Source organism: Leguminivora glycinivorella, chromosome 10, assembly GCF_023078275.1.
Source record: "Leguminivora glycinivorella isolate SPB_JAAS2020 chromosome 10, LegGlyc_1.1, whole genome shotgun sequence".
NCBI classification, from domain to species: Eukaryota; Metazoa; Arthropoda; class Insecta; order Lepidoptera; family Tortricidae; genus Leguminivora; species Leguminivora glycinivorella.
Window position 1 is genome coordinate 15,275,841 of NC_062980.1, and position 16,664 is coordinate 15,292,504.

At 35.6% G+C, this 16,664-nt stretch overlaps 1 protein-coding gene across 2 annotated transcripts; it reads right to left on the bottom strand.

Moving 5' to 3' along the window:
* Window positions 1-110: 110 nt before the first annotated feature.
* LOC125230058 (dnaJ homolog subfamily C member 28) lies at window positions 111-4,331 on the bottom strand. Of its 2 annotated transcripts, none has more exons than XM_048135046.1 (5): window positions 4,135-4,331; window positions 3,832-4,050; window positions 3,196-3,372; window positions 2,353-2,529; window positions 111-2,106 (listed from the first exon to the last, which is right to left on the bottom strand). In XM_048135046.1, the coding sequence occupies exons 1-5, from the start codon at window positions 4,237-4,239 to the stop codon at window positions 1,672-1,674; spliced, it is 1,113 nt and encodes a 370-aa protein (XP_047991003.1). In that variant the 5' UTR covers window positions 4,240-4,331; the 3' UTR covers window positions 111-1,671. The 2 variants fall into 2 exon arrangements, with proteins under 2 accessions (XP_047991003.1, XP_047991002.1); XM_048135045.1 differs by having other exon boundaries at window positions 2,353-2,532; window positions 4,135-4,330.
* Between the last annotated feature and the right edge of the window lie 12,333 nt (window positions 4,332-16,664).

Sequence of the window (16,664 nt, forward strand, 5' to 3'; positions counted from 1 at the left end):
TTATATACTTTGCTCAGTGAGGGACCATTATACTTTTACGTGAAATCAAATCTCGAATATTATCTTTATTGTGATATTACAACATTGTATTTTTTTTTTGTAATCGAATATGTAATTTAATAAGTTATATCGGAAATGATATTTGAGCTATATTTACATCTTTCATTTACATACAACTATTTTTGTAGCTGTAAACTTACGATTTTGTAAAAAAATTATATTTGTCGTAAATATCGTGATAATATTATTTTTCCCTGGTAAATCTTTTGCCTATCATTTAAATTAAAAATCACTTACATTGATTGTAATATGAAGTTACATATCAGCAAAATTTATTGTATGTAATGTATCCAACTATTGGTCTTTCTCTAACATTTGAGTAAGAGAGGGGCACCAATAGTTGCCGGACACAGATTGCAGTAAAAATATGACCCTTTCAGAAGCCGCTTGTGATCAAGCATTGCATGAATTTATGCATTATATATATGTATCAGACCAGTGTTGTTATGCACAGTTATGATTTTCAATCAGTTTTGTTATAGGTATTTTATTTACAGCATTTATGAATCGCTATTGAAGTTATAGCGTAGCACTGTACTCAATAGTGATCAAGTTATTGTTAAGGAAATTGTGTAGTCTAAAATATGTTAGAAATAAAACGTTTTGCATCAAGTTCACTATTTTTATTTAAAATATATCAATTTTATCACAGTTCGCTTTGTCAAATTTTCAGTACCGATTTTGCAATTTGTTTTTATTTTTCCTTATTACAGATAATTAAATCTTAATTGGACGTGAAAATCACAAAATTTTGTCAATTTTGAAACCTGTCAAAGATAGATAAAGTTCAAAATAGGATGGGAAATATACTCCTTACCTATGCCTTATTTTTTCCATTATCCGATCCGATATCGGATGTAGGAAGGATGTCAAAGGCAGAAATCAAAGATGGCGATCTACTATCGGATCGGATAATATGAAAACGCGCTTAAGTCGCAAATTAGTTTAATACAAAATGTTAAAGAGGATATTTTTACTAAATACATCAGGCTTTCCTCTGTTTATACATTTTGATACAGCTAAATACAAATTATGTACATTAATTTACCTATAGATGTACTTGTTACATGTCGTCACTACTTTTAAAAAAACTTGTATCTTCGTCTGTCAACGAAAAGAAAATTGTAGTAAGCATGTATGGAATGCATATAGACTTACTGCGTTTTAACTTTGAGGAGCAGCGTGAGATACGAGATTTTTTTAAAGTAGTGACGATGTCTAGAATTCTAAGTCACTTTTCTTGTTAGTTACTTTAAAATTACAGCTTTACGTATATCATATTTTTACGCTGAAGTTTAACAAGTATCGTATTTTATTTTTTCTGTTTATTAAGACTTTGCAGTCTAGTGAATTTCTATTTTCAAAATACGATTTCTTACGTCAACCTCAGCATTCAATTTCAATAACTACGCATACAGACTGATTACAACGAGAAGAGGGTAATTTACATAAAAAAATAGACGTACCTACTACCTACTCCAAACGTTAAACTATCAATGCTTAGAAGTTATGCAATTTTTATTTAGGTAATACACGATTTTCCAAATTTCCCCAATGTACCTACTAGTCTGTGTTTAACAAGTTAAACGGCTTTATAATAAATTATCCTACTTAACTATCTAAATTTTTCTTAGATTTGAAACTAAATAATTCCCCTACAGCTTTAAAAAATACTCCAATAAAATCGTAATCCGAACTAGCAGCCACAGTGACAGGTTTTTCCTTCACTTTACTTTCTTGTTTAACGGAATGTATCCCGCTTACTAAAACATCTTCACATATCTTGTCGAAATCTACATGGAATTTCTGCTTATTTATCAAAGGAACTATAAGGTTGTACGTATTAATTTTAGTGTTTATTGATTTGGCTAGTTCGCGGTTCGCTTCACATATGCGGTCCCATTTTGGTTGGTCGTGCTCTGAGAGGGGGTAAGGACCGAGAAAACTTCTATCGCGTCTGATTTCGTCCTTAAGGGCTTCTATGTCGTGGTCTATTTCTTTGTTCATCGTTATCCATTCTGGGACGAAACCGTTGTTTATTAGCACCTGGAATTGGAGAAAATAGTTGATAAGTACTTTATCCATTGTTTTCTAGCTATATGGGTATATGAAAACAGGAGAAGACAGAGAAAGCTGGAAGAAACTGGGGGAGGCCTTCACCCAAAGAGGGATCCATACTAACTAACAAAAATAATACATTGCACAAACTATATAGAAAATAAATATGAAAACCAGGCTATAGAGGTATAATAATAATCTATCAATTCCAATTGTAGTAATGTTAAAAATCACCTCATTTAACTTGTGCGTAGTAAAATCAACGTAAGGATTCGTGTTCTGGTCCTTCAAAGGCTTGCCAATCCCGCTTAGTTTCTCGAACTCTCCTTTCGACATTGACTCTTGGATAAGGTCCTCCACTAGACGGTCGAAGCCGTACTTCGTTTTAATGTCGTGCTTCTGTCCATAGCCCTGCTAAAATTAGATTAATATAAGTTAATATGTGAACCATCTAAAAACAACCCTCGCAAATATTTTTTCACTGACAGAGATCAAAACATGGACAAACTACAAGAAGACTTGGTCTCAGCACTTAATGACAATCAGTCTAAGAACCAACTTAAGTATTTGTTTACCTAAGTTACTTAAGCAATGAAAACAGTACTTTTTAAATGAACTGAAGATCAATTGTTTTAACTGCTTGCGTCAATAAACAATAATTCATGCCCATTTAAGAAAAAATACTGATTTTAAAACTAAAAGATAGGTAGGAGGAAGTATGGGGATGCGCCCACGGCAACTACTGTCGCCGGCAACTTTTTGTCTTTCACATCCAGTCTATGGGCTAGTATGAAAGTGTGCACACGTAGAGGCAAAAAAGTTGCCGGCGATAAAAGTTGCCCATGGGTGCATACCCTAACATGAGTTAAAAGAGACATATAAGGCTATCATATCAAAACTTGTGGTGTGCAAGTTGTGGAAACTTTCCAAAAAAATCTTTCAATTTCTTGAAGATTTCACGAAATGGAATGGAAAGTTTCCTAAGTTTTCCAATGCGAAAATTTCAGAATTTTGGCAACTTTCCATTGGCACATCAGTAATCAAAACCCAACCCTTTTTGATTAAGTATGTACCTACCTGACCCTTCTTCATGAGTGTGTTTTCCGAAGCAACAGCTTTAGAAACCCGGTGCTCCATCACATTGGAGGCTGCACGCTGAGCGCGAGCCTGAGCCCATTGCTTCTGTCTCTGGAATGGTGTGCCGTAGCCCACACCGTCAAAGCTTAGGTACTGCCGGTGCTGTGGTGCAGTATGCTGAAATTTAACAAATTAAAATTATGTTGGTAACATTTATTTCATAAGTACAATAGGAATTAACAATTGCATATGAACATTGTAAGGAAACTGGATGCATAAAGCAGCAGACCGGGCTCTATGGTGTACCTTGGAGGAGGCCTATGTCCAGCAGTGGACTGCAACGGGCTGATGATGATGATGATTGTAAGGTCACAATTTTTTTTTTTTTAGTATGGATACACTAAAGTTGACACCCAAAGTGGCCTAAGAACCTAACAAAATTTAATGACATAAAATACAGTCAACAGTAGATAAAAACATTGGTTTTTCGCCTTTGTAGAGCATTGTCTCTTTCTTGCTTATGTGACGTTAATTGTCTTTTTCCAAAGACGATGTGCATTCTTTATGGCCGTTTACTGTATATCTCTATAAGAGATCTTAGAGAAACTTGAAACAAATTTTCCCAAAAATACTTACCCTAATGTCATGAACTATTTGCTCTACATCTTCCTGGCTGCTCTTCCCCGTGTTGTGCTTGGTAAGTATACGGAACGCATTTTCGATGTCCACAAATTTCTCAATACAAGCTTGTGGTGAACCAGAGTCTGGGTGGTAAATTTTGGCCAAATCTAAAAACGCTGCTCGAACCAAGTCCTGTTTAGAATTAACTGGAATTTTCAGAATGTTGTAGCATTCCTGTAAACAGAGACGATAAATTTATTCAAAGCCTTACGCTCACGTATAAGTATAACAAAATATTAAGATAATAAGAGAACTCACTTCGATTTGTGTGTCAGTCACTATTGTCAAAGTTCTGTTTTGCGTTGATCCCAGTTTATAAGTTATGGGACCAACTCTTTCCGAGAAAATAATACATTTGAACATGTTTGTTTACCAATATATTAACATTTTGTGTAGTGAAATATTACGTAAAAATAAACATGTTTGGTGGTTTGAAGTGAAATTATTTTGATAGACTGTCAATACAGTAGTGTCAATTTGACATATTTCACTCACTATCAATAGAAGTGACATTCTTGCGATGTGGCCACCATAAGCAAAATAACGGGTCTTTTCAAATTTGTAATTTAGGAATGGATGGTTTATAAAACTTTGAATCCTTTGAATACAAAAACAAGTCGAAATATCATCTGCCTGTTTACCACTCTTAAAAAATTGGTTGTCTGTAAAGTGGGTTTACGGACGGTAGTTTAACGTGATAACGTCAAACATTACAGTAGTATAGACAGGGGCGGTCAGAGCAAGGCCTATTGACTTCCTTAGAAACGTATGTCTCTTAGTAACGGATCCAAATGTTTCTATGTGTGCTAGTGCTGGATTTTATGTTGCTAGTAATTAACACAATCATATTTTCCTGTAGCAACATTGCTTCTAATGGTTTCGGTTTTGTCTAAGATAAAATTTCGGAAACAAATCAAATTATATTATTTAATATTTTGATTATTATCACACTTCCATTTACAAAAACTATTATTCATAGAACTTGTTTCTATACATAATTATTATTATCTATTCCAGTTTAGTCTTTGGAATATTATGAATTGATGTTTATTGTCAATGTCACTTTCCAACTTATATATATTTGCAGTACCTAGGTTGCTGCTTCTGATGGTCATGAATTATAACAATGCTCATAGGAAATGTACGAAGTTCGGAGCCACAGCCTCAGAGGACTTTTCCGTAAAATTTCACCGCTTCCCTAAACTGGGAGAGGGAAAAAATATTTTAAGGTAAAGTAGATAAATAAACGAAGGGAAATGAGACGGATCGCCTGATGGTAAGCGATTACCGCTACCCTTAAACCCTCGAAACACCTGACGGGTTGCAGAAGCGTTGCCGGCCTTTAATATGGGAGTATGCTCTTTTCCTGAAGATTTGAAGGTGGTGTTGCTATGGAAATACCTTCGCTGAGACCAAAAAATTGCCTCCGGTAAAAATGGGTCACTTTATGCCCTTGTTGTACAATCTACTATTCACATTATTGGTAAATAGCCTAGGTGGCTGGACGCAAAAATTAAGTTGGCTCGCCGATTGTACGTTATTTAATTATAAGATCATGATTAAAATGACCGAAAAAATTGAGGTGACGACGAAGAACTACCTGTTTGTAGGATTAGGTACGTATATTAAAAAGGTCTGTCAGTTTATTTGACTGTATGATGAGATCACACTTTTTTATGAGATAGGAAGCAAACGAGCAGACAAGTCGCCTGATGGCAAAATATCACCGCCCAGAACCATGAGATATAGAGAAATACTGAAGCTATCGATTTGAATTAGTCTATGATAGTATGAATAAGGCTAACTCAGTCGCATTGTAAGTGTACTAGATCGTCTATACGAGTATACATACATTCATAATACATATATATACAGGGTGGTCCAGTACTTAATATTATAATTGGGAAAGTGTGTGTGTGTGTGTGTGTGTGTGTGTGTGTGTGTGTGTGTGTGTGTGTGTGTGTGTGTGTGTGTGTGTGTGTGTGTGTGTGTGTCTGTTTGTATGTCCGTCTTTCACGGCAAAACAGAGCCACGAATTTACCTGATTTTTTAAGTGGAGATAGATGAATGGACGGAGATTGACAGGCTATTTTTTTTCTTTTTCTAACCCCACACTTCCCTAAAGTGGTCGGTAGAAGTTTGTAAGGACCATTCCGCAATTTTCGAATTTGACGCGAGTGAAGCCGCGGGCAAAAGCTAATAGTTAAATATATAAATGCAAGAGTTCTCCTGACTGACTTAATTATCAATGCAAAGCCGAAACTACAAGGGCTAGGTTGCATTAACATTTATGTGATTCATGAAACGTGCGAGAGGTAAGAATAAGCGCTAGTTTAGAAAAATCAATTAGTACTAGTATATGATTACGTAGGTCCACTTTTATCACTGTACTTGTATACTGTACGTAGGTCCACTTTTATCACTGCACTATTAGGCACTGAGCTACAGGGGGTCAAAGTGGGTCGAAACGGTTCGTGTAAATAGTGCACGGCATGCTCGCGGCCTCTTGCTGGAACTTGGCCTGCGCACTACCGTGCGTTTAGATCCATAATAAGGCGATTAATAAGCGATTGAAAGTATGTATGTGGAATATTGCTGAATTGCGGATCGAGTTTTACTTTAATTGTAATAGATTAGTGTATCTGTGGTGTTGCTTTATCTATGACACTTATAAAATAAAGATGTCTACTTGAATGTAACTGGAGTTTTTATTAATGAATATAATACTATTATATGGCGCAGCCGGTCTATTGTGATGTGTTAAAAGAAGATTCAAGTGCTTAAGTTAATAAAAATGGAGTTAAAGCAGCCGCCGCCATTGTCTTTAGTGGGCGACTTGTCCCAAAATTTTAAACGGTGGGAACAGAGGTTCCTGCTTTATTTCAAGGCGTCTGGGGCCACAACCAAATTGGATAAAGATAGTCAAAAGGCATTATTACTTCACACCATCGGTGATGACGCGTTAGAAGTGTACAACACACTCGAGGTAAAGGAAGATGCGGATTACAACGAAATACTAAACAAACTAAGAGAATATTGTTCCCCGGTCAAAAATGAAACCATGCAGCGTCACCTGTTTTTTATGAGAGAGAAGAAGGAGTCAGAGTCGGTGGACGAGTTTGTCACAGCCCTTAAAACCTTAAGTGTTGATTGTAATTTCGATAAAATGAAGGACAGCTTGGTCAAAAGTCAAATTATTCGGGGTATAGGCGACACCAAGCTACAAGAGAAGCTTCTACAGGAGAAGGATTTGGACCTCCCGAAATGTATAAGCATTTGCAAGGCATCGGAGATTGCAGCAGAACATGTTAAAAAAATGGCCACTGAAGTTCAAGTACATGAAGTGAACAAAATATCACAAAGGTATGACAAGCAGAAAATTGAGAAGTCGTCGTCATCGTCGTCGTTCCAAGGACATCGTGACCGTAATGATAGATTCCAGGATCAGCAGCGACCCAGTCAAAGTATCAAAAAGCAGTGTCATCGTTGCGGTTATCATCACGGGTTTAAATGCCCAGCATTTGGGTATCGGTGCAAGAAATGTCATAGAATAGGACACTATGCTAAAATGTGTCAAACAAGAAGTCAAGTGCATGGCATAAATGAAGATAGTGATGACTCAGACATTGTCATAGGTATGGTACAACATGATAAAAACTTAAAGAAATGTTTATTTGAGCCATTGCGAATAAATAATAAAATTGTAGATGTTAAGTTAGACACTGGAAGTGACTGTGATGTAATGCCATTACATATTCTAAAAAAGTTGTCATTAGATCATAAAATAACAGAAAGTAGTTCAAAACTTTGTAATTACAATAACTCAAAAATTGAATGTATAGGACAAGTACTCTTGAAATGCCAACTAATAAATGGAAAAAATGTTCAACTGTTGTTTCAGGTGGTTGATGAAAACTCAATAGCAGTCTTAGGTTACAAAACAATATTTGCACTGAAACTGATGAAACGTAAGTACTTAAGTCAAATTAAACTTGATGTAAACAGTGACTATGAACAGATTATTAAGGACAATATTGATTTGTTTGATGAGGAATTAGGTCTATTAAAAGATGTAGAATATGAGATAAAGTTAAAGGATGATTATCAGTCAAAAATTGAACCCTGTAGAGGTGTACCTATGGCATTACATGAGTCGCTCAAAAGAGAACTTGAAAAAATGGAAAAATTAAATGTAATCAAAAAAATTTCTGAACCCACAGACTTTGTTAGTAATATAGTAATTGTAAAAAAACCTGATGGCAAATTAAGAGTATGTTTGGATCCTAGCAACCTCAATAATTGTATAAAAAGAGAACATTTTAAATTACCAACTTTTGAAGAGGTATCGGCTAAAATGGCTGGTGCTACTGTGTTCAGTAAGTTAGATGCTTCAACTGCCTTTTATTTAATCAAATTAAGTGAGAAAAGTTCAAAACTGTGCACTTTTGCCACACCATTTGGTCGATACTGCTTCTTAAGATTACCATATGGATTAGCTTCAGCTCCAGAAATATTCCATAGACATTATAGTCAAATATTTGAACAGGTGTCTGGTTGTGAGGCTTTCATTGATGATTTAATAGTTTATGGAAATAGTAAAGAGGAACATGACAAACGTTTGTTAGAGGTACTGAAAATTGCAAAAAATAATGGAATTAAATTTAATTTCAAAAAATGTGAATTTGGTGTTTCTGAAATAACTTACTTGGGACATATATTATCAAAAGACGGCATCAAACCTGACCAAAATAAAGTACAGGCCATATTAAATCTTGAAAAACCCAAAAATGTAGCGGACTTACAACGGGCCCTAGGAATGATTACATATGTTGCAAAGTTTATTCCTTCATTATCTGAAGTTTGTCATCCGTTAAGAAAATTAATAAGAAAAGATGTTGATTTTGTTTGGACTAAAGAACAGGATGATTCTTTTAAGCAGTTAAAGGATATCCTAATTTCACAACCAGTGTTGCAATTTTATGACCCTAATAAAAGTTGTAAATTATCAGTAGATGCTTCAAAAAACTCCCTAGGTGCGGTTTTGCTTCAAAATAATCTTCCTGTTGCGTATGCATCCAAGGCAATGACTCCCACTCAACAGATGTATGCACAAATTGAGAAGGAAATGCTTGCTATTGTCTATGGATGCTTACGATTTCACCAGTATGTTTATGGCAAAACTATAGAAGTAGAGTCTGACCACAAACCCTTGGAAATTATTTTTAAAAAGCCGTTATGTGACGTTCCACTGAGGTTACAAAGAATGAGGTTACAATTGCAAAAATATGACTTAGTTGTAAAGTACAAGGCAGGAAAAGAACTATTATTAGCAGATTCGCTATCACGTAATTATAACAATTCTAAAGATGATAATACAATTTTGGATGATTTAGTAGAACCTCACGTTAGCATGATAAGATGTAATATGAAAATTCGTTCTGATAAATACAATCACATTAAGTTAGAAACTCATAAAGACCAACATCTGACTGAACTGACAAAATACATAAGAAATGGGTGGCCAGATTTAAAAAAGGTACCAGATTACTTAAAACCATACTATACATTTAGGGAAGAATTGTTTATTTTCGATGACTTGATTTACAAAAACAGTTGCCTGGTTATTCCATTATCGTTAAGACAAGAGATGTTAAACAAAATTCATTACAATCATTTAGGCATCGAAAAATGTAAAGCCAGAGCCAGAAAGTGCTTATTCTGGCCTAAAATGACAATTGACATTGAAAACAAAGTTGCTAATTGTAATACATGTAACAGGTTTAAAAAAAATAATTCCAAGGAGCCTATGATTATAAGAGATTTTCCAGATGTACCATGGTCAATGTTAGGGTGTGATGTATTTCATTATGAAAACGATAACTATATAATAGTAGTTGATTACTTTAGTAAGTATGTGGAGATAGAAAAATTAAGTGATTTATCAGCTGAAAATACGATCAGTGTATTAAAAAGGATATTTAGTAGACATGGCATACCAGATGTACTGTTCTCAGATAATGGCACAAATTTCTCAAGTCATAAATTCAAAGAGTTTGCAAGGGATTGGGAATTTAAACATAAAACTAGTAGCCCACTCTATGCTCAGTCGAATGGCCTTGCCGAAAGGTACATACAAACGGTAAAAAATATCTTTAGAAAAGCTGATTATGAACATAAAGATAAAGATCTTGCTCTGTTAGAATTTAGAAATACACCAATATTACATTATTCGGAGCTCAAAACTCCGTCAGAATTATTAATGGGTAGGCAAATAAGAGGTTTACTTCCTACCAAAGAAACACATGAGAAAAATACTAACGAGGAAAGTAGATTATATAATAATGCTGCTAAACAAAAATATTATTATGATAAGAATACAAAAAAAATGCCTGAGTTAGTACCAGGACAAAATGTTATTATAAAAGATAACTCAAGCAGAAAGCCTAATTTATTTGGAAAGGTGTTAGGTAGAGATGAGAGACCTAATTCATATATTGTAAAAACAGAAAAAGGAAATGTTATTAATAGAAATAGGAGGTATTTAATACATAACAAGTCGAATGTAAACATCAATAACAGTAATGACTATTTCAATGTGAGCTATCATAATGAACCGGTCTGTTCTGAGACGTCTGAGCCGATCAGTTCACAACCTGATAATGAGGTAATTACAGATGAGATAGTATTGAATAAGAGTGATAGTGCAGATGTGAGTCTGGATACTTCAATTCACAGTCCAAAGCAAAATAGTACTGATGTATCAATATCAAAAAATTGTGAATCTGAAGTATACAGATCAAGAAGTGGTAGAAATGTTCAAAAGCCTAAGTTCTTGTCAGATTTTGTAACTGATTAAATTTTAGTTATTTGTTTAGGTAGCTTAGATACTAATACGTTAATGTTAAGAAAGGAGATGTAATAGATTAGTGTATCTGTGGTGTTGCTTTATCTATGACACTTATAAAATAAAGATGTCTACTTGAATGTAACTGGAGTTTTTATTAATGAATATAATACTATTATAGGCAGCTCATTAGAATTTTATAGAATTTTAATGACCTATGCAGCTGTGACCCGAATGGCCGAGAGGATACAGGCATCGGCCGCGATTGCAGAGTACGTTGCATCGCTGGTTCCATTCCAGCCTCGGAACTGTAAGCCACTGACCACTGGGGGCCTTGGTAATTTTTTGTCTTCCATAATATGTAATTTATTTCAATTTTAATTTTATATAATTATATCATGTGAATTTAGGTGCGGCATTTACCTATTGTGTGAATGCATTTATACAGCATCGTAATACAGCTTTCTTCCCGTGGGTGTCGTAGAAGGCGACTATGGGATATGGGTTAAATTGTGGCGTAGGCGAGAGGCTGGCAACCTGTCACTGCAATGCCAGTTTCGTTTTCTTTTAACCCCTTATTTGCCAAGAGTGGCCCTGAAGCTTTAGTAGTTTCATGTGCTCTGCCTACCCCTTTATGGGATACAGGCGTGATTGTATGTATGTTGTATGTATGTAATACAATCATGTTCATGAAATACACATTTTACACGTTTATGACATACATTTGTTGTTTCATTTCGTTTTAAAGTCGTATAATTATTCAACGGTACATGACACAGAAGCATATGTACACATAATTATTATGAAAGGTATTTGACTGATCTACAAGATTTTTTAAGAAAACTTTTGTCTAAGATAAATATTTTTCAAGTGAAACAAAAAGTGGGGGGGGGGGACGATTTAAAAAAAAATTAACAGTTTTTAGGAGCTCATACCTAGACAATGGTTAATGTTGCGAACGCAACTTTTTATTTGTATACTTATCGCTCGGCTAATTCCGTAAGATTTATAAAGAGCCAATAGGAGCGCACCACATACGATGTATCGCGGCCAATGAGGCACCTAAAACTTAACCAACGCTTTTAACAGCTTAAATCTTGCAAATCACTCTTTCATCATATTCTCTACCTTAAACACCACTTCCATACTTAACCGTTTAGTCAAATCACCCTTGTAAACCAGCACCTATTTGGAATATAATATTGTCTACTTATATTGAAGTTTTTATAAGTCGTCGGCTCCTGATCCTGCACGGCGGCTACAGTTAAGAATAGAAAAAAAGTTTCTAGATCAAAGTTATAGAGAATTTTATAAGCTTTCAAAGTGTAGTAAATCAAAATTTCTTATGACGCATAGTTTTTAGGGTTCCGTAGTCAACTAGGAACCCTTATAGTTTCGTTATGTCTGTCTGTCCGTCCGTCCGTCCGTCCGTCCGTCCGTCCGTCCGTCCGTCCGTCCGTCCGTCCGTCCGTCCGTCCGCGGATAATCTCAGTAACCGTAAGCACTAGAAAGCTGAAATTTGGTACCAATACGTATATCAATCACGCCAACAAAGTGCAAAAATAAAAAATGGAAAAAAAATGTTTTATTAGGGTACCCCCCCTACATGTAAAGTGGGGGCTGATATTTTGTTTCATTCCAACCCCAACGTGTGATATATTGTTGGATAGGTATTTAAAAATGAATAAGGGTTTACTAAGACCGTTTTTTGATAATATTAATATTTTCGGAAATAATCGCTCCTAAAGGAAAAAAAGTGCGTCCCCCCCCCCTCTAACTTTTGAACCATATGTTTAAAAAATATGAAAAAAATCACAAAAGTAGAACTTTATAAATACTTTCTAGGAAAATTGTTTTGAACTTGATAGGTTCAGTAGTTTTCGAGAAAAATACGAAAAACTACGGAACCCTACACTGAGCGTGGCCCGACACGCTCTTGGCCGGTTTTTGAAATATGAGCAAAAAACCAAAAAATGGGACCTTTTTCATTCCCCTCTTCGAGCTCACGTCCAAAGTCCGAGGACTTTTAGTATGTATGTCTCCTGACTATCCCTAACAACATCCCGTAGTGAAATTTTCTGCTTTTGGCCATTCCACCTAGACCCCCCTTTTGAGCATTCATTGACTGATCTATAAAGCATTGTTAGCAAGCCTTTAATGGATATAGCGTGGGTGCGCGGGGCGCCGGGAGATGCCGGCGGCGCGGGGGAGTGCGAGCGACAGGGTGAGGCAGGAACAGAGGGGAGGCCGACGCGTCAAAATACATGAAACAGTGCGAATTTAACGAAAGTTATTCTAGAAAACTATTAAAAAGTAAGTGCATGGTCGCAGAAAAAGTATTGTATGCAACAGTGTTTAACTGAGTCAAAAACACTCCTGGCGTCCTTATTAACAATTTTTGGCTTCGCCTCAAATTATTACTGACGTCTTTTTTGACCTCACTTAAACCATATTATATATTCTGTGCTTAAACGCCAGTTGCATAAAATACTATTATTGTGGATTTAACCCTGAAATGACGACAAAAGATATGCTTTCTCATAAGTTTCGCTTAATCACCTATTTGTTTTTGTTTTCTATTGAGCATGATGAAGATATGATATTCTTACTTTTATTTATTATGTACTGTATTAAAGTATTTTTCTTACACAAGCCATAAATATTTAGGTACTTACAGTCAAAAGCCAAGTAATAAATTAAGTTTCCGACGCAAAAACTTTTGAATTCCAGTAAAACTCTCTTTTCTCAAACATGCAATGAAATATTGTCTTTACGTTCCTTAAAATGGGCTGGGAAGTATCGCTTTTTGGGCGCAACAACTCGAGAGGACTGTAAAGGGATTTCATATTATTTTTTAGGCCTAGGCCTGCAAAGTAACTTTTTTTTATAAAATATTGTCCTTTAGAGCATTTTTTTTTATTTCATTGTATGTTTGAGAAAAGCACTATACATGCCTCGGCGTGAAAACGGATTCCCGGCCTCGTATCCCTATCCGGTATACCGTATCGTATCTCGTATCCATTATAATGCGCCGCAATCTTGATGAGTCGTTTTACTGTATAAAGTTATTCTTACTTACGAAACCAAAGCAATGCGAATGAGTAAAACTTAATTAAGTATAATAATTATATACGTAGTAATTTATAATGTATCATAAGTGGCCAAGAGCAAGTAGGGAAATGATTTTTCCCTGTAATTTTTGGACATACCTAAGATGGTTTACGTTATTTGTAAGTATTTATTACTTGAAAAAAATGTAATGTGCTCTAAACGCCTGTTTCTTTTATCAGGTAGCATGGTGTATTTTTCAGTGCAGGTTTCCATAAATTCATGCCTACATGGATTTTAAATGTTATGTATTAACAATAAATAAATCAATTTTATGTAAAATTGCATTTTATTTAAATCAAGAGATATTTATTATCACTGATAGGAAATAATAGCTCATAATTATTAATGCTTAATAAATGGCTATTTTTTAAGAAATTAAATTTCCTTACCTAAGCTCTTTCTATTTTAATAGGCCCAAAAATGTGTTACAGTTTATTTATTACTATTTTTTTATGTAAAGAACTTCCAAATTTTAAAACATACTGGGCCAAGCTATAGGAACAAAAACAAAAAATACAAAAAGAAACACCCTCGCCGGGGTTCGAACCCAGGATAAATTGGAACAATAAATTGGATTACCTACTACCAAGAACCGCTAGGCTAAACCGGTTGTCTGCTATACATTCAGCGCGCCACTACTATAAACGAACTTTTTGAAGGGGACATATTTCTGTATGGAGTTATCGTTCTTCTCCTAGTGAGTATTATATTCTTTGGGTCAGAGTATAGCAAAAGGGGCCCGACTCTGGGACTTTTTCACGTTTATTTATTTATTTATTTATTAAAAATACACAAAAGTTAACAGTATTTCACCAAAGCACTTATGTGGTAATATAATTATGTACATGTTAAATTGACATAAATAAAAGCAAACACACTTAAAAGTTAAACTATGGTTATTACATTAATCACCTAAGGAGTGTAGAGTCTATGAACCTTAAGAGTTTTCTGTAAAACACACCAACACTATCAGCAAATATGTCAATATCGTCTGTCTCCAACATGATGCGGTTAAGAGCAGCTCGGGCTCGAGCGGTGCGCCGGCCGCCGCGAACAGGCGCCGCCGCCGCCGCGCCGGCACCGCGCCCGGCATGCCAACCACCACATTCGCTCTTGGCACTTGCAGCCCCATTCTCTCAAGCACGGATGCGTCATCTACTCTATGGTGAAACAGTTGGCGGTAATGCATAATATTCAGCAGTTTCCGTCTGGTTTCTAGAGTTTGAAGACCAACCATTCCTGTTACGAATAGAGATGGATACATATATGGGTAATATCCGTACAGTCGTTTGTAAATGTGCCTACAGAACTTCCTCTGCACTCTTTCTAGCATAGTGTTTTGTTCTTATTAGAAAGAATGCATTAAAATAAGCATCTTTTATAAATTAAAGTTTTTTTTAAAACCTACTAATTTAGGAGTTAGAGTGGTGCAAAGTTGCAAAATTTTCCCGTAGCATTACTAAGGCGCCAGAGACAGAAAGCGATATCGACGGAGCCCCGCTTATTACAGAAACTGCACAGAATAGGAGCCTTCGGCCGTTTGAAGATACCTAACGAACCTAACCTATACCTAAATTAAAACCGAAATAAATTACATATATGAAAGAAAAAGTGACCAAGTCCTCTGGTGCCTGAGGCTGGAATCGAACCAGCACGGGGGGCAAGAACCATACCGTTCTGCCCTAGGGATGGACAGAGGGCGCTACGAGTCCTTGTATAGATTACTCATATGAGAGATAATTTCGACCTCGACAGCTGTGACCTGGGTGGCCGAGCGGATTAAGAGGCATTTCCCGCGATAGGAAAGTACGCTGGTTCGATTCCAGCCTCAGGCACCAGAGGACTTGGTCACTTTTTCTTTCATATATGTAATTTATTTCGGTTTTAATTTATATACATAGTAGTGTGACTACTTTAAGACAGCATAAGTTGAAATATTTTCGATAGATTATAATTTAACTTGTGTTCATTAGAATTAACCTATACCTATATAAAAGTCGTCATTTTGTATCCTAGACCGTTTGCGAGACACGCGTTAATTTTATTAAAGTGCTAGTGCCATTTACTAATCTTAGAACCCTAATATCTCAGTAAATATTAATGAAGAAGAAAAAGTTTATATAACAAAACATCCTTATTTAAACGTGTTCTATATGATTTATCAATATTAACATAGGTTATATTGGTAAAAAAAATCATCGTAAATTTATTAAGTCTCTGGCGCCGTAGTAAATACTATGGGAAAATTCGCAACTTCGTACTGCTCTAACTCCTAAATAAGTAGGTTTTTCAAACCACTTCATTCTATAAAAGATGCTTATTTTAATGCAATCTTTCATGTTTTTAAATTACAAACACTCAAAATTAATAAACACGGGCGCGCCATCTGTCGCAGCTGTGGTGCTTTACTCAGGCCACACGCTACAACCGGTATGGTTGTGAGCGCATCGATCAGCCGCTTAGTTCCAACGCGCGCCAATAGATGGCGCTTAAGCTATATTGCGAAACGGGACAATGACGTCATCTTTTTCGTGCATGCTGCCCGTAGTAACGAGTTATTAGACGTTATCACGTCAAAAATCTAGCAGAATCTAGCAGAAGTTTTATGTGCTACTTGTGTTGTGAGTATTATTATTCTTGGCTCTCTGATCAACCCCATTGATTTGATGTGGCAGTAACATTTTGTATTGTTTTTTCATTTAAGTGTCATGCAAACCGCTACCTGCAAGGTAGGCAGAAAAAATACCACTCATAGTAGTCATGTTTGCTGCTTATTGTATTAACAATATTTGAAGAGTTTAAAGTGTTTTGGAACGTTGCCTTAGCTTTAATA